Source organism: Cynocephalus volans, chromosome 3 (assembly GCF_027409185.1).
Source record: "Cynocephalus volans isolate mCynVol1 chromosome 3, mCynVol1.pri, whole genome shotgun sequence".
NCBI lineage: Eukaryota > Metazoa > Chordata > Mammalia > Dermoptera > Cynocephalidae > Cynocephalus > Cynocephalus volans.
The window spans coordinates 35,121,247-35,145,837 of NC_084462.1; the positions used below are offsets into that span (position 1 = coordinate 35,121,247).

General features: G+C 42.6%; 1 protein-coding gene across 1 annotated transcript in view; it reads left to right on the forward strand.

Moving 5' to 3' along the window:
* Positions 1-2,427: 2,427 nt before the first annotated feature.
* The window catches only part of OCA2 (OCA2 melanosomal transmembrane protein), a 309,735-nt gene continuing 287,571 nt past the window's right edge, over positions 2,428-24,591 (forward strand). Inside the window, exon 1 of the mRNA XM_063091522.1 lies at positions 2,428-2,615. Coding sequence (XP_062947592.1) covers positions 2,428-2,615 — 188 coding nt within the window. The remainder of the gene's footprint in view (positions 2,616-24,591) is intronic.

The window sequence follows — 24,591 nt, forward strand, 5'->3', positions numbered from 1 at the left end:
ATACCTTGAGATCCTAAGCAGAAGAACTATCTGAGCCTGCACTGACCTCTGACCCACAGGAACTCTGAGATCATAAATATGTATTGTTTTAAGCCACAGAGATTCTGGTAATTTATTATGAAGCAGTAGAAAACTCATTATCAGGAGAGTTTGACAGAATGAGTCAGGGCAAGTATAGAGGAGGGTGTTTGCAGGACCACAGAGTCCCAGCTGGTAAAGACGTGGGAGTGGGGCAAGCTTCCTGCCAAGGGGTGCCTTGTCCCTGAGATGCCAGAGGGGAAGCACCATCTCTGTAGCTGTCGAAGCCAAAAAATAATGACAAACATAGTGGTGGGAAGAGAGAGAGATGGAGAGAGACAGAGAGAGAGACAGAGAGGCGCACAGAGAGAGAGAGATGGAGAGACACAGAGAGACAGAGGTAGAGAAATAGACAAAGAGAGACAGAGACAGAGATAGAGACACAGAGAGAGATGGAGAGACAGAGAGACACATAGAAAGACATAGAGACAGAGACAGAAAGAGACACAGAGACAGAGAGAAGGGACACAGAGACACAGAGACACAGAGAGATAGAGACAGAGAGAGACACACACATAGAGACAGAGAGAGCCAGAGACAGAGAGAGACACAGAGAGACAGAGAAAGCCAGAGACAGAGATGGAGAGAAAGGCAGGGAGAGAGAAGACAGAGAGAGAGAATGAGAGAGAGAGAGAGAGAGATGGGGGCAGAGAGAAGTAGCAAGCTAGGGCTAAATCTTCAAGGAATGAAAGGACTTGGCCAGGAAGACGGTGGGTATCTGTAGTACAGAGGGTGCGTGGTATATTCCTGTCTTAGTCTGTTCAGGCTGACATAAGAATACCCCACAAAGTGGGTGCCTTAAACAACAAACATTATTTCTCACAGTTTGGGAGGCTGAAAAGTCAAGATCAAGGTGCCCACAGCTTCGGTGTCTGGTGAGGGCATCTTCCTGGTTCATAAACAGCACTTTCTTGCCATGTCCTCACACGGCAGGGAGAGGAGCAGGCTCTCTCTGGATGCACAGGGACACCAATCCCATTCAGGAAGGCTCCACCCTCGTGACTTCATCTAATCCCAATCATCTCCCAAAGACCCCACCTCCTGCTACCATCACATTAGAGGGTATGGTGAGGGAAGGGGACACAAGCACTCATGCCATGATGGTTCCAGTGGCATGTCCTAAAGCAGCCAGGGTGTTTTAGAGAGGGGAGAACATGGTACTCTGGAACTGGCCACAGAAAGCAAGGAGGACCCCTTTCTAAACTCTTAGTAGGTCCTAGTTTTGTGGGGCCCCTTGTTCAAAAACCAGGGAAAAAATGCCATTATTTGTACAAAAATATAGAGCATTTTCCTTTCTTGCATAGTCTCTCTCTTGACTTGTCATGGTGTTTTATAATTCCTATTTAATGTTATTCTAAGCAAAGAAAAATTAAAAATTTAAGTTGTTCACATGAATTTTACTAGTCATCTTTATATTGTGCAATGTCAGTTTTAAATAAAAACATTGAAGCATCTCACATGTACGTGGAATCAGTGAAATCACACAATTTTTATTTTGTAGCTTGTATGTGTGTATGTAGTTTGTTCTGACCAGTGAAAATATTGCATAAAATCAACACACTGCTTTTATTTCACTTTTTGATACAAGTATGTTCTACCAACACAATCTGCCTTTGGTCAACTGGTTTGTAAGTCATCATTTTCAGTACTGGTGGTTGGTTAAAGCAGGGCAATAACAGTAGTAGAAAGGATGTATAGACTTCCTTGGTTGCTTGGGTTTCTTCAAATACAATTTCAAAAGTAGCACACCATACAGTATAGTATTTTTTCTCAGTTTTATAGTAGGTATTATTATCTTCTCATCACAAAAATATTAATTTGCTAGGTGCAAAAAATATAAAAACCACAGCATAGACAAAGACAAAGAAAAAAGCCCCAGTCATCTGTACAATTCAGAGGTAGCCATGTTTCGGAGGGTTTATCTTTCTGGTTTTCTGTTCTATGCATGTAATTTACACATATTTATTTCAATAAAAACGTCACAGTGTGTCAGTTGTCCTTTCCATATCCTTAACACTTCCCAGAATCAATAAACATCTCTCTAGATCATTTTTAAGGCTGCACAGCGTTGCGTACTATGTGCATATTGCAGTTTACATAACTAAGCCTCTGTGGTTGAATACTTAGTCTGCGGTATGCTGGAATGTTTGTCCTTGGAGATAAGCATACACGTTTTCCCCTGTGATATTAGAGTGCTGGAACACTAGAAGGGCCTCATCATAAGTGGCCTTCCTATTGTTCCATTTGGTAAGTATGTGTTCCCTAAGGTGCAAACGACGTTCCTGGTGTGCTTTTCACCAGTGGTGCTTTCTTTCTGGCTGGCCCTAGAGAGAAGATTGGCAGTGGAACATGCATCTAGAGAACAAAGAAGGCCGGCTGGGCTCCGGAGCGCTGGAGGTCGAGCTGCACCTGGCGTCGGGGCTAGGGCCTGCAGGACCCAGCAACCGCAGGTCAGGAGGGGGCGCCAGCGTGGCAGCTAGGCAGAGCTGCTGGGCTCCTGCGGGCAGGGATTTTGGCACATTCCTCATGGAGAAGAGGTGAGTTTAAAATAGTTTTATCACATAAAGGTGGAATTCACAAAATATCGGGTTTCCATGAACATAGTTCCCTCACATTTTTTGTGGGAAAATTTTCAAGAAGTTTTCTAAGAAACTTTCCAGCATTAGATCACTTTCGTGGTCTGTTTTGGATTAGGGATATTTCTAAAACAGGACAAACTTAACTTAGCTCCAAAAGATAATAAAAATAGAAGAGAGTTTGTGGCATGAAGACTTAGAGTTTAATATATTACTTAAGGTATTAAAAGTATTATATGGTTTTGGAAGACATATATGTATATTTTAGAACATACTTTATTTCTATAAATATAGCAAGTGAATTAATTGAATATTGTTTTTTAAGTCAGAAAAATCTGGATTCACATAAAATTTTTTTTTCATAAATCTTTAAATATTTGATCATGTAAAAACAATATACAGATTTTACATGTTAATGTTCACACTCCAAATTCATAATTTGCAGTCCACACACATGTCCTTATAATAATAAAAGCAGCATCCTATGAGGACTTGTCTATGTCTATCTGTGTCAGGATATATTGATTACCCTGCAGATTGGGGTGTGCTTGTCCCCACGAGTAATACCTATTGCTCAAGGTGTTGCTAAGGAAAACCAGAGCAAGTATTTTCCAAATTCTTTTACCTCACTTCTTCCTTCAGTGTACCAGGAGGTGGCCTGCGGAGGCCACCTGGACTTTGTAGACAGGAGGTCTGACCACGTGGGCGTGACTCCGGGTGCTGTAGGAGGGAGAGTGTGGGCAGGTGTCACAGAAGAGTGAGGGGTGGGCTGGAGGTGCTGCTGCCTCACGGCCTGCCCAGGGCACAGGGAGGGGGTATCAGGATGGCTCCGGCTCGCTAGAGCAGTCAGATCAGGGGAGCCTTGGGGTCAAAAGGAGGGCCTCTGTCCAGCTCTTCCTGACCTCTCTGTCCCCCATACTGTGAGGACAGAGCATGGAAATTTCCACCTCCCCTGAGAGGGGGACAGAGCAGGGAGTGTCTAGGAGCTGGTCCGGGGCTTTCCTCCGCAGGGCAGAGGGACCTGTGGATGAGTCACATCCAGGCCGCAGGCTGAGGACTGGCTGGCTGGGCTCAGAGTGGAGGTGCCAGCTAGGAGGCAGTAGCCATGGATGAGGACCCCCTTGCTGAGGAGGCCTGTGAGGATCTGGGGACCAGCAGACAATGCCACCTTTGCTCTCACCGTGTGAGCACTCTATGCTCTAGCAGGAGGAGGAGCCAAACCGAACCGGAAACCTCAGTTCCTCACTGGGTGGCCCACTCCACCAGGGCAGGCGTGAGACACAGTCTTTTGTAACCTAGTCATGGAAGTGACACACACCCAAGGGGACAGGAGCACAAGAAGGTGTAAGCACCAGGAGGCGGGTCACCAGGAGCCGTGCTGCATGCTGCCTACCGCAAAGATGAAGAGTGGAGGAGGGAACAATTGTGAAACACTTTGAAATGGACCAAAAAGATGACTGGTGTCTTCTGTAGGAAGCTAAGTGAGGTCTGGGGTCCTTCGAGGTTATCTGCATCTTTCATTGTGTGTAACTGATCAGAAAACTGATCACAATACAAATGATTCTTGTCCCTAGAAATGAACTTGAATTGTGTCTGTGAAATGCATCGTCCAGCTTCGCGACAATTTGTCAGTTCAGTCCAGAATCCCTCCTTGACCACATATACGTGGTTCTTTGCATCTTAATGGTTTCTTCTAATCACTGAGTGAAACAAAATATTTGACACAGGTTCATTTTTTATATCTGTATGAGAGTCATGATTTTACCCTCTTTTGACAATGGTCCTCCTATAACAGAGGGAATCGACCACAAAGACGTAAAAGGAAAACAGACTTCATTCTGGTGGCACCTGACCCTGGTCTTTGGGATAAGGGCCTGCTCGGTACCTCCAGCCCAGAACTGTTCTCCACCCATCTGAGCTGAAGACTTCGCCCTTTTGCTACCTGAGGCCTCCCAAGTTAGAGGAATACATTTTGTCTGTACAGTTGTAAGGACACAGAACAAACAAAATTTTCAAGTTAAGGATTAATTTTTTTTTGGTCTAATATGCTAATTTTCTTCAAAAAAAAAAAAAAAAAAAAAGGAAAGGCAGAGTTATACACAGCCTTCCTTCCTCTCTCCACTCTCGCTTTCTCATTCTCTTTGACTAATTAAATACAGCTTGATTTGGAATCTCAAATCTGAGAAAATTTCGAATCAATGTCCCTTTTCATCTTAAAATAGCACACAAGAACTAATAGACATATTTAAATACAATTGTTTGTCAGACTGACAAACTAAAATTACACATTTATTCTTAGGCAAGATTGTGTAGGAAGATTTATTTCTAAGCAGTGGGAAATGTAATTAATTTTTCTAATTGTTTTCACAAATCAGTAATAAATTGACCTTAAAATTTTCAATTTCAACATTAACTAATTACCTTTCAGTTTTCCACTTAGCATTAATGTATTTGATGGAAAGTTGGATGAAGAAGCAAATTTGAAAGGATATATAAAAATAATTAAGATCAACTATTTGCTGTAGATTAGATGTGCCTCCCCCGCAACTTCACTGAGGCTTAATCCCCACTGTAACTGTTGAGGGTGGGAAACCCTATTATGATAATTGAAAGGTGGGGCCTTGAAGAGGTGATTAGATTGTAGGACCATGCCGTAGTGAATGGATTAAAAATGGTGGTCAGAGGTGTGGTTCTGAGGGCTTTAAAAGGAAAGCACATGAAGAGTTTTTCACTCTCTGCTCTGCCATTTTCTGCCATGTGAGACCCTTGGGTCACTGTCACCACCATCAAGGCCTTCACCAGATGTATTCCTTGGACTTTGGACTTCCCAGCCTCCAAAACTGTAAGCAATAAATTTCATTTTCTTATAAATTATCCAGTTCCAAGTATTTTATTATAAGCAACAGAAATGGACTAATACAGAAAATTGGTACCAGAGAAGTGGGGTGTTGCTTATAACAAATACTTGAGAATGTGGAAGTGGCTTTTGAACTGGGTGTTGAGGAGAGGCTGGAAGAACTTGAAGGAGCAGGCTAGAAAAAGCCTAGATGCCTAGATGAGGAAAGTTTGGAACTTTTTAGAGACTAGTTAAGCGGTGGCAACCAGAATGCTTATGGAAATATGGACTGTAAAGTCCATCCTAAGGAGGTCTCAGATAGAAATAAGAAAGAGCTTATTGGAAACTGGGTCAAAGATCACCCTTGCTGTGAACTGTCAAGGAATTTGGCTGCAATGTGTTCCTACCCTAGGACTTGTGGAAGTTGGAAATTAAGAGTTGTGAATCTGGGTATTTGGTGGAAGAAATTTCTAAGTAGCAAATCATTCAGGAAGCTGCATGGCTACTTGTAACAGCCTATGCTGAGTTATGGTGTCAAAGGCATGACATAAAGCCAGAATTTAAAAGAGAAGCTGAGTGTAAAGATTTAGAAAATTTGGAGCCTGGCCATGCGGTAGAGAAGCAGAGAGCATTTTCAGGAGAACAATTCAGTGGTGTAGCCCAGTGACTGTTTGCAGAAGAGATTAGTAAAGAAGAAAGTACAAGAGAAGGGAAAAGAGAACTTGAAGGCATTTCAGAGATCTTGGAGGCTTCATTTTCCATTACAGGCCCTGAGGTCTAGGGAGACAGAATAGTCCTGGGGAACAGGCATGAGGCACCCTCCACACACTCACTACCCAGGGCCACCTTGGGAATCTGCTTCCAGCACCATCATCACAGCTGTTCTGGCTGCTCCAGCGATGGCTAAATTGGCCCCAGGTGTGGCTGGACCCACAGCTTTGGAAGATACGTGCCAGAAGCCTTGGTGTGTCCATGTGGTGTTGGGTCTGCAGGCTCCAGAATGCCAGAGCATTCAGGGGCAGATTCACCACATAGAGTCTTTGCTAAAGTGATGTTAAGAGGAAATGTGGGGTCAGAGTTGCAGCAGAAACCCCCCCACAAGGCCATGCCTAGTGGAGCTGTGGGAGTAGGACTGCCATGAACACCCCAGAACTGTGGAGCTACCAGCATGCAATGCTAGCCTGCAACAGCTGAAGCATGGCTGGAGACCAGTAAAGCCATAGAAGTGGAGCTGCCTGAGGACTTAGGGGCCCAACTCCTGCACCAGCATGCAGAATACATTGAACATCGAGTCAAGGTGCATGATTCTTCAGCCTTAAGATTTAATGCCTGCCCTGCTGGCTTTCAGACTTGCTTAGGACCTGTTACTCCTTTCTTTTGGCCTATTTCTCTCTTTTTGAATGTGAATATGTACCCTTTGTTTATCCCAACATTGTGTCTTGGAAGTAGATAACTTGTTTTGAATTCATAGATGGGACTTTGAACTTTGGACTTTTGAGTTGAAACAAGTTAAGACTTTGGAGATGAAATGAACATATATGTGTGTGAAAAGGACATGAGTTTGGGGGATCAGGGGCAGAATGCCCTCCCAACCTCATTGAGGCTTAATCCCCACTGGAACTATTGAGGGTGGGAAATCCTATTATGGTAATTGAAAGGTGGGGCTTTGAAGTGGTGATTAGATGCAGGACCCTGCAGTAGTGAATGGATTAATAATGGTGGTCGGGGGCATGGTTCTGAGGGCTTTAAAAGAAAGCACATGAGGAATTTTTCTCTGCTCCACCATTTTGCAATATGACACCTTGCTGTCACTATTGCCACCACAAGGCCTTCACCAAATGTGTTCCCTGGACTTTGGACTTCCCAGCCTCCAAAACTGTAAGCAATAAATTTCATTTTTTATAAATTACCCTGTTCCAGGTATTTTGTTATAAGCAACAGCAATGCACTAATATGCTACTATAAGACAGCTTTTTACATCTGTCATGATTGGTACTGTATTTCATTATTACCAAATGAAAATAAATATATTGCTGAAAATTTAGAAGTTGAAGGGAAAAAATGACCCTAACACAATGATTACTATCTACTTTCCTTTATCTGTATTCCCTTCTGGTCTTTTCCAACATGTAGTACATGTTTTTACATAGTTGTGTTCATAGAATATATCTTACTTTCTAGTTCTTTAATGTAACAATGTGTTGTAAGTACTATCAGTGTTGTTGCATATTGCTTGAAACTATTGTTTATATATTTTTAATTGAGGTATAGTTTCAGCAGAAATGGTGTGTAGATCTATGAGTTTTGACAAATACATACAATTGCATAACTATCAGCACAATCAAGCTATAGAACATGTCTATCATCCCACAAACCCTCCCTCTCCCCACCAGCACGTGTAACCACTGGTCTGTCTTCTGTCCCTCTAATTTTGCCTTTTCAAGCATATCATATAAATGGAACCAGTGAGTTTGGCTCTTTCACTTAGCATAATGCATTTGAGATTCACCCAATAGCCGAAATGAAAAACTCATTAAGGGGATTCAACAGCAGACTGGAGAAGGCAGACAAAAGAACCAGCAAACCTAAAGATAGGACAATTAAAATTGTTCAGTATGTAGAGCAGGAAGAAAAAAGAATGAAGAGATATGAATAAATCTTAAGGGACCTGTGGGAAATTATCAAGCAGAACAACACGGATTTTGGAAGTTATAGACAGAGAAGAGAAAGAGAGAGAAAGGGCCAGCACAAACATTTAAAGAAATGATGGCTGAAAACCTCCCAAATTTGGTGAAAGACATGAATCTACAAATTCAAGAAGATCAATGAATTCCAAGTAAGGTAAAATCAAAAAGAGACTTAGTAGGACACATTATAACCAAACTGTTGAAATACAAAGACAAAGAGAATCTTGAAGGTTGCAAGGGAGAAGGAACTTGTCAAATACAATTAGATCCTCAGCTGATTTCTTGTCAGAAACCATGGAGGCCAGAAGGCAGTGGGATGATGTATATAAAGTGTTGGAAGAAAAATACTGTCCTTCAAGCTGAAATAAAAGCACACTAGATAGTGTATCAAATCCACATGAAGAAAAAAAGAGTGCTGGTAGAGGAATCTACATAGGAAAATATAAAACACAGTATAAATGTTATCTTTTGTATGTAACTCTTTCATTTTCCCATCTGCTTTTTTTTTTCTTTTCTTTAAAAGATGACCGGTAAGGGGATCTTAACCCTTGACTTGGTGTTGTCAGCACCAAGCTCACCCAGTGAGCTAACCGGCCATCCCTATATGGGATCCGAACCCGTGGCCTTGGTGTTATCAGCACCTCACTCTCCCGAGTGAGCCACGGGCCGGCCCTCCCATCTGCTTTAAATGACAGTTTCATAAAAAAGAAATTATAAATCTGTGTTGAAGGATATGTAATTTTTAAAAATGTAATTTGTAGCTAAGAAATCCAGAATAGTCAAAACAATCTACTACAAATCTCTAGTAATTAAGTCTCTGTGTTACCAGCATAAGGATAGATATGTAGACCAGTGGAAGAGGATTGAGAGTACAGAATTAAACTCTATATTTACAGTCAATTGATTTTCACCAAGGGTGATAAGATGGTTAAAATGGAGAAATAGTCTTCTCAACAGATTGTACTGGGATAACTGAATATCCACATGCAAAATAATGAAGTTGGACCCCTACTTCACATCATATATGAAAATTTACTCCAAAGGTATCATAGACCTAGATGTAAGTTCTAAAACCATAAAAATCCTAAAAGAAAACATAATTATAAATCTTTGTGACTTTGAATTATGAAAGATACCTTAGCTGTGACACCAAAAGCACAAGCAGCAAAAGGAAAATAGATAAATTGGATTTGATCAAAAAGAAAAACTTTTGTGCATCAAGAAACACTATCAAGAAAGTGAAAAGATAACCCACAGAATGGGAGAAAATACTGGCTAACCACATACCTGATAATGAACTAGTATCTAGAATATATAAAGAACTCTTACAATTCAATGATAGAAAGACCCCCGCCCCCAACCAATGAGAAGGATATGAATGGGCATTTTTTCAAAGAAGATATACAAGTAAAAAGATGCTCAACATCAGTGTTGATTAGGGAAATGCAAATCAAAAATCAAAGCCTCAGTGAGATACCATTTCACACCAAATAGAATGGTTGCAGTAAAAGGGATGGACGGTAACAAGTGCTGGGGACGATGTGGAGAAATTGGAGCCCTTGTGCAGTGCTGGTGGGAATGTAAAGTGTTGCTGCTTCTTTGGAAAACAGTATGCAGTTCCTCAAAATGTTCAACATAGAGTTACCATATGGTCCAGCATTTCTATTTCTCGTTTTGTACACAAGAGAATTGAAGAGACATGCCCCCACAAAACTTGTATACATATGTTCAGAGCAGCATTATTCCTAACTGCCAAAATGAGAAACAACCCCATTGTCCATCAGCTGATGGATGGATAAATGAAATGTGGCATATTCATGCGATGGAATATTGTTCAGCCATGAAAAACAAATGGAGTTCTGATACATGCTATAACTTGCATGACTCTTAAAGACATTATGCTAAGTGAAAGAAGCCAGAAACAAAAGACCGTAAGTTATATGATCCCATTTATATGAAATGTCAGAGTAGGTGTCTCAGTCCATTCAGGCTATTATAACAAAACGCCATAAACTGGCAGCATATAAACAACAGAAATTTCTTTCTCATGGCTCTGGAGGCTGGGAAGGCTGGTAGATTTGGTGTCTGGTGAGGGTCTGTTCCTCATAGCTGAGGCTTTCTTGCTGTGTCCTCACATGGTGAAAAGGGCAAGGTAGCTCCCTTGGCCTCTTTTATAAGGGCAGTAATATCCCATTTATGAAGATTCTACCCTGACGACCTCATCACCTCCCATGAGTCTCACCTCCTAACACCACTGCCTTGGGAGTTAGGATTTCAGCATATGAATTTCTGGGTGGGTGTGGGGGAGACACAGACATTCAGCCGATAGCAGTAGGTTAGTGATTAGTAGCGCGGAGGGAAAGGAGGAATGGGGGAGTGACTGCTAATGGATATAAGATTTCTTTTTGGGGTGAAGAGAATGTTCTACAATTAGTGGTGATGGGTTGCAAAATTTTGCGAATAGACAACAAACCACTAAATAATGCACTAGAAAGAAAGAAACAACGGGGTCTGATGTCTGATCCTAGAAACAGTGGGTCAGAGTAGGTTGGTATTATTTTCTCTATTGTGACCAAAGCAGTAGGTAGAATATTAAAGTGGCTGCAATGGCCTGACTGATTGTGTCTCCCCAAAAGTTAATTTAATGGAATCCTAACTCCCAACGTGATGGTGTTAGCAGATGGGGTCTTTGGAAGGTGGTTTGGTCATGAAGCTGGAGCCCTAATGAATGACATGAGTGCCCTTAGGAAAGAGGCCCCAGAGAAGTCTTTTCACCCCTTTCTGTTGTGTGAGGACACTATGAGAAGTCTGCCATCTGCATCCCAGAAGAGGGCCCTCAATAGAACCCAACCCTGACCTTGGACGTCCAGACTCCAGAAACATGAGAAATAAATTTCTGGTGTTTATAAGCTACCTAGCCTGTGGTCATTTGTTACGGGAGCCTGAACTATGACAGAGGCAATGGGATAATTATTATTCATAATTAACAATTGTAAAATATTCTACAAGAATTAACTGAAAAACTATTGAAACTATACAGTGAAGTAACAGTGTGTGATAACCAGACATAAAATATTATTTTAAAATGCATCACTTTCATAATAAATAGGAATATATGGAAATGCTCTTACTGAAGAAGACACATGACATTTATTAATCAAAATATAAAATTAGCAGAAAAATCAAAGAGCTGTATGGAGAGATAGGTTAATATAGTTAGATAAGAAGGCTAAGTATAAAGAAGATAAATAGTCTCCCTAAATTATTATATAGATTAATGTAATCTGTGGATTTAATGAAAATAAATATCATGGGCATTATAAATAATAATGTTGATATCTGGCTTCTGCTTAAGTGGTGGAAAGCTGGAAAGACTATCATTCACACTCTAAAAATGAGAAAAAGCCAGATAATCCAAAATCACACCTTTTTTTTTTTTAATACATCAGAGAACTGAAGTCACAGGCCTACTAATTAGCTAGAAATCTAAGAAAAGATACGCACCTCCAGTGAGAAATGGTACACTAGTGCAGTCTAACCTGTGGCAGAGCATGGGAGGAATGTAGGATTGGAAAGTTATACATGGGTACTTCAAAAGGTTTATGGAAAAAGAGAATTAAAAAATAATATGAATATTTCCATGAATTTTTTGAAATACACTTGTAACAATTTAATTTGAAATGATGCCAATTCTGCTGTTTCTAGTCACAATACTGTTTCATTTCTGTTGCTGTCCTTGTCAGCTCTAGAATTGTTTGCTTCCTTTTCATAAATTCTCTCCCTCTATTGATATTCTCATTTTGTTCAGATGTCATTTTCCTGATTCCCTTTTGTCCTTTGCCTGTGTTCTCCCTACTTTTCTGAACATACTTATGACAGATGTTTTTAAGTTTTCCTCTAGTATGTCTGATTGCTCCCTCAGTGGCACTGTCTATAAATTTATTTTGCTTCTTTGAATGGGCCATGCTTTCTTTTTTCTTTTTATGCCCTGTGACTTTTTTGTTGAAAATTTGGCATTTGACTATTATAATATGGTAACTTTGAAAATCAGATTCTCCCCCTTCCTCAGAGTTTGCTGATTTTTGTTTTCATAAAATTGTTGAAGGCTGTTGTGCTTCCTTTGTTTTGAAACGTCTCCAAACTGTTTTGTAAAGACTGTTCCTTTTGTGTGATCACTGAAGTGTCTGTTCCTTTAGCTCATGTTCAGCTCATGTTTTGAAAGAGGTTCCCTGAATGCCAGGAGCTGAAGCAAACACAAATAAAACACCAAAACCAAAAAGCATGAAAAGAGAGAATAGCCCTCTCTCCTGGTCTTCAAAGGCTGGCTCTGTGCTAAGGCCTTCACCACCTAGCTAGGGTTGCTCTGAGCCCAGGAATCAGCTTGAGGTGAAAGTTCACGTTCTTCTCAGAAAATTTCTGAGCATGTGTCTTGCCTGGCCGTGTGTGTGGCCTTTTAGATACCCTGTGTACACAGCTGCTTTTGAATGTCCTCCTTTCCCAGAGAGTCTCACTCCAGCTTCCCCACTGGCCTTCAAAGGTCTGTATACCTTCACCCAGAAACCCCAGCCAAGTTTTTGCCACTCTCCCAGTAATATCCTTCCTTTGTAGCAAAGAGCCCGACTTCTGAATCAGACACCGCATGTAGTCATGGTTTCTTCACTCTCCTTCATCTGGAACACTGTTTCAGTCTCTTCTTAGCTTTTGTATCTTGCACCTTTTGGAGGTGAGAGTCCAGGTGTTTTGCAGAAGGCTGCCGGTTTTAGGTGGCCTGAGGTGTCCTCCTGCCCGGATTCAGGCCATGCCCTCCTTCCCGCACCCTCTCAGCTGGTGCTGGATTTTATTTTCTCCCATTGCTCACGGTGTTCGCTTTGATCACTTGACGTCTTAGTCTGATTTTTGTCACTTATAACAGAATACCCCAAACTGGGAAGTTTATAAAGAAACAAAATTTATTTCTTACAGTTTTGGAGGCTGGGAAGTCCAGGTCTAGGGGTGCAGCTGGTGAGGGGCTTCATCCTGGTGGGGACTCTCTGCAGAGTCCTGAAGTGGTGCAGAGTCCTGAGGTGGTGCAGAGCATCATGTGGTGAGGGAGGACCTGCCCGGACAGCTGGCTGTCCCAGGCGAGGGGCCTGGGGAGTCAGAGCTGTTCTTTCTTCTGGTCATTTCTTCAAGGAAGGAGAAGCATGAGCTCAGCTTGGTCTCAGGCGGAAGCCTGTGTGGAGTACTGAATAGCAAGCTGACAAGGTCCTTGCTATTCTAGGGAAGCCAGCAAGGCTGGCATCCCTTTTGCCTACTTCCCCCTTCTCCCTCCCCTTGATGTCTTACCTTTGATTGAACCCAGGACCCTGGAAGCTTGAGAAACGTATGTTCTTATTTTGTTGATAAGTAGTTAGCTATGAATCTTCAAGTGTCCTGGCAGCTGAAAATGTTCTATAAATAGCTTGTTACCAGACATAACTGATTTAATCAGTACAATTTGATATTTTCACTGGCTTATAAAAAGGAACCTAAACTAAACTAGGATGCCTTACAGGTCAGTATCCTGTAATGTCCTCCTGATCCCATAAAGTGTGTCTCTTCATTTTTCACTGTCTCCCCTTGGGTACTGGTCAACAACAAGCCTGGGCTGTTTGTGCCCTACAGGGCACTATGGGGAGACAAGGATTTGGATGGGAGGGTGGTTCCCCCCCGGGACAGACAGCCCTGCTAAGGCAGGCCACTCCCTACATCCTCATTGTCCACTTAGTTTGAACTTGGAGCCAGAGGTCTGTGGGCTCCTGCAGAACAGTGGCATCTGACAATCCGTGAGGCACCAGGGTGCAGAGAGCACACACATACCTCATGAATTTATATATGTGTACATGCACATGCACTCATTTACACATGCACACAATGAGTTCTATCAGCCAGAGCTATTGTGAGTGTACAAGAAGGGGAGTGTGGGCTGGTGCTGCAGGGTGGGTGGCTGCTAGCCCAGAAGGCAGCAGTTGAGAGCAGGCATCAGCACCCAGAAACCTGGGCTCAAGTGTTGGCTGCTGCTTTCATAGGGTCTCAGGCTCTTTATTTTAAGGTAGATGTAACAACAATCCCGGCCCCTTGGTTGCCACAGGCATTGTGTGCAAAGTGCTCAGAATGTAGATCTTGTCCTGGGAGGGAACCGTGAGGTGGGTGCGGTGGGTCTGGACTCCAGAGGCCTAACCAGCTAGAGTGCAGGCTTGTGTGGGGAGCCTGGAGGGTGGAAGCCATGGCACCCAGCACAATGGCCATTGTTTGGGCAGTGTGGGCAACACCATGAGAAATGCTTGGAAGTAGTCATGCATGTTGAGGGGCCTAACTTCTGGCCGTGGAGCTGGGAGAGGACTGTGCCATCGTACTTTGGGATGAGGGAAGGACACCTTCATCTTGGTTGGGCTGCCAAGGTCAGGTCATGGTTCCTTGCCCCTCTGCCCTCCTGTACCTCCTGGGAGGCACCCTCCTTCCCAGGTGTGTGAGGGTGAACGTGGCTGCCGTGTACTCTCTGTGGCTTTCCAACGTGTGCTGAGGAATGGTGCCAGTGATGTTAGGGGCAGTCACCATATTGTTGGAGCTGTGATTACAAACCCTTCAAACCAACAGTGCTCATACTGGTGATTTTACATCGTCTACCTGAGGAGGGAAACTGAGGCCCATCTTAAAGAGTTTATTTGAGCCAATGTAAGTGACTGCAACACCTCCAAGGTACCTTGGGAAGTGCTCCAAGGAAACAGAGCTTCAGTATTTTTATAATCACACAAAGGGGAGAAAGATGGGGAGCAGAAGGGAGAACCCCCCAGTCGGGCTTTACGTCCGTCTCCTAGCACGACATGAATTAGCGATTGGTTGATGGTTATGTCTTGCTCTTTAAACAACTGCTAAATCCAAAAGTAAGGGTTACGTTGTCCATTTCAGCATTCTTTATGTTGATTCATAGCTCTGTGAGCTGACACCATGTTGGACTCTCAGCCTGAAGTAAATTGTTTAGCAATGTTCCAGGACGTGGGGGCATTTTTACTGCCACATACCCAGCCTCCCAGGGCCGTGGGGATTTAGCGGCCCTCAGTTATTGACGCTAGAGCAGTTTTCAACTTATCAACATCAGTATACTTTCATACACATGCTAGCATGGGCTATGTCAGAATTCCCTTTGGGTCTCATTTTTGAAAACCGTCTCCTTTTTAATATTTATTATTCCTGTGTACATGTTAACATTCTACCCTGTCTCTAAGACCGCCTGGAATTCCTTGCGGGAGACCTCATGGGGCCACTCTACTGGGCAGTCACTGGCCTGTCGCTCTGTGTGCTTCTTACAGTTTTCTCTTCGTGTTGTGCTTGTTCACAGCTGAGTCTCATGCCTGATTAGGCACAGGCCAGCAGACCTGCCTTTTCATGACTCCCCTTTGTGGAACAGCTCTGGAATTTAACATTTCTCAGCCTGGAATTTCATCTTTGCCTGTGAGATTTTTTAATATGGGGCATTAGACTTCTGTAAAAAAAAATGTGGAGGGCCGAGCCCGTGGCGCACTCGGGAGAGTGCAGCACTGGGAGCGCAGCGACGCTCCTGCCGTGGGTTCGGATCCTATATAGGAATGGCCAGTGCATTCACTGCCTGAGTACAGGTCACGAAAAAGACAAAAAAAAAAAAAAAAAGTAGAAATAGTATTGTAGTATTATGGAGTAGAATTATAGTGTTGTTTGCTTTGTGTCTACTCACAGTTTATGGAGTATCTGAGGGGTGGAATTATTTTGAGGGTTTATGGATTTGCTGTTGTGTTTCCCAGCCAGCTCTGCTGACTTCCTTTTTTAACTTGCGGATTCGCCCTTGGTTGATTAGCCGGAGGCCTGCAGTGCTCCAGTTAGACTGACGCTGAGCCTGCTTGACTCCAAGTGTAGAAGGGTCAGGAACAGCTGCTCTGCAAATTGCTGATTATTTTTATCTGTGATTGTACTGTACTTAGAACACAGCTGGGAGAGTTGCTAGTTTACAAGTTTCTAATGAGCTATTTTCTTCCCCAGTCACATTAGTTGGGAGTTAATTGGGTCCATCTGGTGTATAATTCACAGTCTCTCTGATATCTGTGGCAACCGGGGACTCCTGATTTGCAAGGGGAAGTTTTGGTGCCTGAGATCAAAGGAAGACGGTAGTGAAATGTAGGCAGTGGGTCTGCGCTGAGCAGGGCAGGCTTTGCAGGAACCCGCTGGGAAGTAGAACGGCTGGGTTCCAGCGCAGAGACCCGGGCAGTGCGCAGTGGCTGCAGGGCCCTGTCACCGTCTGCACGAGCACGTGCTGGAGGGCCGGGCTGCAGCAGGGCAACGTGGGCACACCGATGACGTGTGAGGACCACAGCCTGTGGGCCGCGCTCCCGGGGGTGGGCTTCCCGCCTGCGGGGTAGGTCCAGGAAGGCATTGAGAGCAAAGAGAAGGCCGGGCGGAGATTTCTCCATCCATGGTGTAGCCCGCTGGACACGTGGGCATGCTGCAAGCCAGGGAGCTAGGATGTCCCCCAAGAGTGTGACACATGCCCGTCATCCAGTACGTCCCCTGCTGGAAGACCCCGAGAGCCCGAAGACCCTCGCGGTGCCCTGTGCCCTCCTCGCCTCCGCCGGCCCCGCCCTGGTGCGCCCCGGGATGGCAGGGGACAGGTGCGGGATGGCAGGGGACAGGTGCGGGATGGCAGGGTACCGGGGGGGGGAGGGTTCCAGATGGGGACAGGAGAGGGGGTGGGGGATGGCACAGGTACAGATTTCGTTCGTTTGTTTTTGGCTGCCGGTCCGAACCCTGCAATGTTGAAGCAGCAGCAGCAAAGCAGTTCACCGCTCTCAGAGGGAACGTTAGCTGCGGGTTTTTCCTAAACCGCGTCTATCACGTGAGGAAGTTCTCTTCCGTTCCTGGCTTTCTGAGTGGTTTTCCCCCTCCTCCCAGTGACCTTATCCTTAAATGGGAAGATGACAGGAAGACTGTTGCCATTAGGGGGTATCGCGGGAGCCCCAGATCTGACAGGGCACTCGCCTAGTGTTTTGCCTATTCCAGAGAACTCACCCGGTGTTACAATAGGTAAAGACATGGGTTTATTAGACTTTCGGGAGTTGCTGACAGCGGCCAGCCAGCTGGAAATCTGCGCTGCCACGGGCTCCATACAACAGTTATATGGTGAACAGATTAAAGTAGGGGTCATTTGCAAGCTCATGTGCCCCTCACCCGGCTCAGGTTACTCAGAGCAGGAGTGGGAGATCTGGCCGAGTAGGTAAGTTTATCTCCTCGTACTCTCCTGGCACCAGAGTGTTTTAGCAGCGGTGTGCTAACTTACTTAGGGTCCCCGCTTCCTCCAGTCTTCCGTTTGTCTCAGAGGGGACATTTGTCTTAAAGGAGAGGCTCCTTTCCTTGGGTAACTACCTTGACCAGTATCCCAGCAGGGAAGGGAAACTCTGGTATGCACAGGAAGGGGGAACAGGACTATGTCCAGCATTTACCCTACATGGGGACAGTGGCCTCGACCCTGTGTGGATGTGCACAGCCTCCAGGGTGCCCGCCCATTGTGTCTGGCTCCTGGGAAATGCTAAATGGTGTCAGCTCCTGCTGCTCCTCCCACAGCTGTGGAATCTGCCTCTTATCATGTGAGCCTGTTGTCTTCTCTCCCCCCACATCTTAAGCTTGCTGTCAGCAGAGACGGTCCCTCTCCTGACTCTCACCGCATCCCACCCCACCCCATCGAGCACTGTTCAAACGTCTATTCTCAATGCATGTCCATTAAATCAGCAAAGGAATGTTTGAGGAATGTTTTTCTTGAGTCACATAAAGGAAATATGAGAGGTCATACACAGTGTTACAGGCCACTGTAAAAGGAATAACCCCAAACTCCCAAACAGTAACAGTTTGTTTCTTGCTCATGTGAAGTTCACTTGGCAATGAGGATAGTCGCGCGTGTGTGTTTGTGGGTTATTCAGGACATGGATGCTCATGGCCCTGTCCCCCCCACCTTCTTCCCTTGCTCTCTGCTCTGGGAGACTGACCTCTGTGGATTTCTTAGAGCTTCCTGGTCTGGCTTCTGGCTGTGTTCAGCCCATGGGAGCATGGCATGATGAGATTGGGGTATTTATTTCTTCAGCCCTCTGTTTTCTAATCTCCCAGAAAGGCCCCTGTGGCTGCTGTATCCTCAACCAGAGACCTCTGTTCATTTCAAAATGGCCCTTCTGCTAGACTCTTTCCTTCTGGGCTCTGGCAACTACCTCTCCCTTTGTCTCCTTCAGATCAAGGTGGTAACACGTCTACTGTGTGTTTTCCCTGCACTCTGCCCACAATTTTGACATGTTCCCTTTGCTAAAGCTCCCCTGAATTATTCTGATTTAGCAAGCCACCTGTTTCTTTCTGGCATCCTGACTGGTAAAATGGCTTCCAGGATGGCACTGCATGTAACACCCAGTCAGCATGTGGGAGAAGAGAGAGGAAAGAGAGAGTGGAAGATGCACAGGGAGACAGTGCTTCCCCTGGCCACTGTCTGGAACTTGGTCCTGTGACCCCACTGAGATGGAAGGGATGGGACGCTTGGTCCCTGACCATGCAGCCATTTCATAGCAGTAACTGGTGAACAGTGGGTTGTCTGTGGTGGAGCAAGGGGCAGTCCTCAAGACTAGCTGGTCTTGGTGTGAATATTCGGTATCACTTAACCTGATATCACCTGGATGTTTTAGGTCTGTTAAGAGTGACTGTAGCATAATACTTCATGTGAGAAACTAGTCTATATGAATTTAGAGGAAACTGTGACTGTCAACTTAGAAGAATTTGTTGGAGAGAAATTCTGGAAGCCTGGATTCAAGTAGTTCCTGTGTTTTCTGTGCAGTGTGCCAGGTGCTGTGCTGGGTAATGGGCTCGTGGTGTAGTCAAGGAGGAGGCAGATACATTAACGCACCACTTCATAGCTGCTTGTTTAACATGACAACAAAGGTGAGTGCACAGTGCAGCCAGGCAAGGGGGGTATAAGCTCCAAGTCCCTCAGAGGAGAACGAATCTGCACACAAGAACAGGAGCACCAGAAGTGCCCATGGGTTTGTGAATATGTACGTCTCTTCTTGTCTTTAAGAGATGATTGATCATCTAAATAAAAATAGTAAAAATGTAGTGAGTTTTACATCACCTGTGAAAGTATGACAGCAATACCACAAAGGATGGGAAGACAGAAGTGGAAGCACACGATTGGAGGTGTACCGTCGTATACTGTAGACGTGTATGGTTGTTCATGTGTGTATATGTATGTACGGGATATGTTCTCAGAAATGCATCAGTAGATGACTTCATCATTGTGTGACCATCATGGAGTGTACTTACCTAAACCTAGATGGTTCAGCCTACTACACGCTTAGGCTGTGTGCTATAGCCAGTGGTTCCTAGGCTACAAACCTGTGTGGCATGTTACTAGACTGAGTACTGTAGGCAGTTGTAACACAATGGCAAGTACTGGTGAATCTAAACATATCTAGACACAGAAAAGGTCCAGTAAAATGTACAGCACTATAATCTTATGGGACCATGGTTGTTATATATCTGGTCTGCTGTTGACTGAAACATTGTTATGTGGCACATGACTGTATGATTATTTTATGCTATACAGCAATGGGTGTAATTTCATTTTAAGTTACACTGTGAGAAGTTAACATTAGGTAGTGATGCCCTAAATCAACAACTAAAGTAACAAAGAATTATAGCTAATAAGCCAACAAAAGGATAAAATGGAATCACAGCACAGTACTCAGTGCAAAATAAGGTGGAAAAAGAGGAAAAGGGGAACAAGGAACATATAGACAAATAGAAAACAAGTAGCAAGATGGTAGATTTAAACCTAAATATTACCAGTAATCACGTTACTTGTGAATGTAAATGGATTGAACGCCCCAATTAAAAAGAGCAGACATTGTCAGATTGAGTGAAAAAAACAAGACTGAACCGTGTGTTACCTATAAAGGAGCTCACTTTTAATATAAAAGCACAAATAGGTTAAAAGTAGAAAGATGAAAAAAAGACAGAGTGCTAAAACTGCTACAAAGAAAAGCAGACTGGCTACGTTAACATCAGAAAAAGTAGGTAACAGAGCAAAGAATATTGTGAGGGATCAAGAAGGCCGTAATGATAAAATCTGTCAAAAGGACATCATTCTCAATGTTTATGGACTAATAACAGAGCTTCAAAATACGTGAACAAAAACCTAATAGAACACAAGAAGAAATGTCTGGAGATGTCAGCACCCTCTCTCATTAACTGATAGAACAAGTGGACAGAAAATCCTTTCAATACTTGGCTTGTTCAAATGTGCATAGCTCCTGGTAAAGAGAATTGTGATCTGCAGAGAAATCTGGTGCTGTCCGTCATTTTCTGTGGCGAGTCCCCATCCATGTGTGGGTCAGGTCCACACCAGGCCACCAGGACAAGAATATCCTCTTCCCAGGAAGGCTAGTGGTGTCTCGAGAAGAGCTTAGGACGTATACCCAAGTGTGCCACTGGCAGGGTCCACCAGGAACATGAGATGGGGACTCAGCTTGCCCTTGGCTTCATGCAGTTTGTCATCTATTGTCCTGCTCTTCAAGAGGATGCCTTCAAGTTTTAGTGACTTCAAATTAGTGATTGGTTAGAATAATTTTTTAAAAATATTCATCCCTTTTCAAGTGGTATGCATACACATATTACATGAAAAACATTAGCAGAAGCTGTTCAATGGTCTTGAGGGAGCTACTCTAGCAAAATGGAACGGTCTCAGGTTTCACATAGTAACATATGAGGCTCTTTCAGTCCTGTCTCTTTTCCCTATTGACAATGCAGAATGTTCTTCATCCCAGGACTCAAGCTTTCATTGGTGTCTCTGTGAGAGGATGACAGCTGGGGTAGGATAGCTTTCCACCCACAGCCTGCACACCTTCCATTAACATGCAGAGTCTTATATTATCTTCCTCAAAAACACGTAGCTCATCTGGTTTGTTTTGGGAAGAGGGTTGATTTTGTTTTTTGTGTAATAAAAATGCCCAGTCACAAGCCCCTTCATTGTTAATGATGAACTTTCTGGGCTTTCCAGCTAACAAGAGTGAATGTTAGTCTGACTCCTTCTCTTGAGTTTTTTCCTGACTGGAAACAGCCTTTCCAATACTGATTTAATTGGTCATTGGGTTGAAATTTGAAAAGTAGTTTATTACAGTGCAGTGTTACTCCAAACAGAAGTCTTTCCCAATCCATCCATTTGCTTTGAAAAGGAAGGATTCCATCTTTTATGTCTGAGAAATTACTTAAGCCTAAGGATCGACTCCATCTTACTGCTTCTGTTAAGCCCTGGAAAAAATGGGCATCAGTCTTTTTCATTGTGATTTTTTGACATTTATTGGACAGTCATCAGCTTCTGCGGAAAGCTGGCTAAGAACAGCCATACATGTCTGGCTATATTACCAGTGTGTCTGCTCCCTGTGTCCCACTGGGTCCTGTCACTACCCTACCACCCTAAACACATCTTTTCCCCTCTCTATTGAATGATAAATTTCAAAAATCAGACTGTTAGGACACTAGCTATTTAACCCATTTTCCTTAGGGGAAAGAACAATTCATATAAGACCTGAAATACACCTGATGTTCTTACATTCAAGTAAATCCTAAAAGTGCTCCTGTAAATGTTTTACTTTTTTGTGATTAGTAATATTCATATTCAACAATTCTTGTGTTAATTGTCCTCACAAATCCTCTGGGGCAGTTTTTAAAACAGTCTCTAGACATTCTTTTCTTTTCCTTTTTTTTTTTTTTTTTTGTGGCTAGTCTATAGAGGGATCCAAACCCATGACCTTGGTGTTATAAAGCTGCGCTCTAACCACCTGAGCTAACTGACAAGCCCAACATTCTTTTTTAATATTAATTTGCACCATCTGTAATGAAACTAATTGTTTAAACAAAGGTTAACATCAACCCCAACATATTTTTCAGTTAGGAGACACTTTCAAGATTAGTGGAATATAAATGAATAAGATTTTATTATGTTGGCAAACAGAGAAAGTAGAGGAACTATTTATTTGTAAAGAATGCACTCGATTTCTTTTTCTACTTCAGTGTAATATGCAGGGCATCTTGGTTTGGTGATTCATTTGAGACTTCAGTATTCTTATTTATGCCTGTTTTCCCTCCTAATTTCTTAAAGCTTTAAGTTTTAAAAATAAGGGTTTCTTGATTCTCTAGACTAACTAGAAATGATAAGTAGAAATAGTTAGTTCTCATTTGGTATTTCAGGATTTCATTACAGTCTTCAGTACAGTACATCATTTCTTGAATTCTCATTTTCTACCTAATCATCTCTGTAAACATTTTTTTGCTGTGCAACTTTCCCTTCTGTTTAAGTCAATAAGTTCGTTCTTCCTTTAAAAATAGAATATAATATTGGATATAGACAAAATAACATTTGTAACATGTGAATAAATTATGAAGTTTAGTTTTCACAGACCCCTGTGTGCTCACCCACCAATTGGCTCCTCTTTACCCCGTCCCTCTGCTTCCCAACATGGGATCTTTCTCTGGAGCTTTGTATTTATAGTTCCTGTGTGTGTGTGTGTGTGTGTGTGTGCGCGCGCGCGCACGTATGTGTGTGTGTGTATGCACGCACGTGTGCACATGTACCTCTCTCTCATCTATCTATCCATCTATCTCCACATAAATTTGTCCTACACAGTGTATTGTTTGGTTTTGAGCTTTATAAAAGTTGCAGCAGTGTATATTCTATTAATTCCTTTCTTCAGGCAACAGTATGTTTCTAAGACTTATGCCTGTTTCTCCATTTAGCTGTAGTTCATTCATTTCCATTGTTGTGCAAAATCCCATTGTGTGAATATACCATTGTGTTGATTTTGTATCCTTCTGCTTTGAAGAGTTTATTAGTTCTAACGGTTTTTAAAATGGAATCTTTAGAGTTTTCTACATATAAGATTGTGTCATCTGCAAATAGAGAAAATTTTACATCTTTCTAATTTGGATGCCTTTTATTTCTTTTTCTGGCCTAATTGTTCTAGCTAGAACTTCCAATGGTTTGTTGAATAGAAGTGGCAAAACAGGCATCCTCCTCTTGTTCCTGATCCTAGGAGAAAAGCTTTCAGTCTTTTACTGTTGAGTATGATGTTAACTGTGGGTTTTCCATAAACGGTCTTTATTATGTTGAGGTAATTTTCTTCTGTCCCTAGGTTGCTGTTTTTGTCTTTGCTTTGTTTTCTTGAAATCATGAAATAGCGTTGAACTTAGTCAAATACTTTTTCTGCATCAATTGAGATGATCATGTGTGTTTTTTTTTCTTTCTTTACTGTGTTATGTATTTTGTGGATTGGTTTTCCTATTTTAAACCATCCTTGCATTTCAGGAATAAATCCCACTTGGTGTATAATCCTATTAATATGCTGCTGAATTTGATTTATAGTATTTTGTTGAGGATTTTTGCATCAATATTCATCAGGAATATTGGTCTGTAGTTTTCTTGTAGTGTTTGTCTGACTTTGGTATCAGGATAATGCTGGCCTTGTAGAATGAGTTAGTAAATGTTCCCTCCTCTTCAATTTTCTGGAAGAGTTTGAGGAGAACTGGTGTTAATTTTTCTCTAAATGTTTGGTAGAATGCACCCATACAGCCATCTCATCCAGGGCTTTTCTTTGTTGGGAGGCTTTTGATTACTGATTCAATCTCTTTACTAGTTTAAAGGTCTATTCAGATTTTTTTATTTCTTCATAATTTAGTCTCAGTAGTTTGCTTGTATCTAGGAATGTGTCCATTTCATCTGGGTTATCCAATTTGTTGGCATACAATTATTCATAGTATTTTCTTAAAATTCTTTTTATTTTTAAAGAAATTAATAGTAATATCCCTGCTTTTATTTCTGATTTTAGTAATTTGAGTTTCTCTTTCTCTGAGTCTTTCTAAAGATCTGTCAATTCTGTTGATCTTTTCAAAGAACCAACTTTTGGTTTCATTAATTTTCTCTATTGATTTTCCATTCTCTGTTTTATTAATATCCTCCCTAATATTTACTATTTGTGTTTGTTTTCAGGTTTAGTTTGTTCTTTTTCTGTTTCCTGAAGGTGAAGTTCATTTGTTGATTTGAGGTCTTTCTTTTTTACTGTCAACATTTACAGCTGTGCATTTCCCTTTCAGTACTACTTTCACTGCATCCTGCAAGTTTTAATAGCATGTGTTTCATTTTCATTAATTAATAGGAATTATTAATTAATTAATAGCAACGGTATGGTATTGTCTCAAGGTATGGTTTGCTAGGGTTACATCACAAAATACCATGGATGGGGTGGCTTAAATAACAGAGATGTATTTTCTCACTGTTCTTGAGGCTGGAAGTTCAAGATCAAGGTGCTGCTAGGCCTGGTTTCCTAAGTCTCTCTCCTTGGTAGAT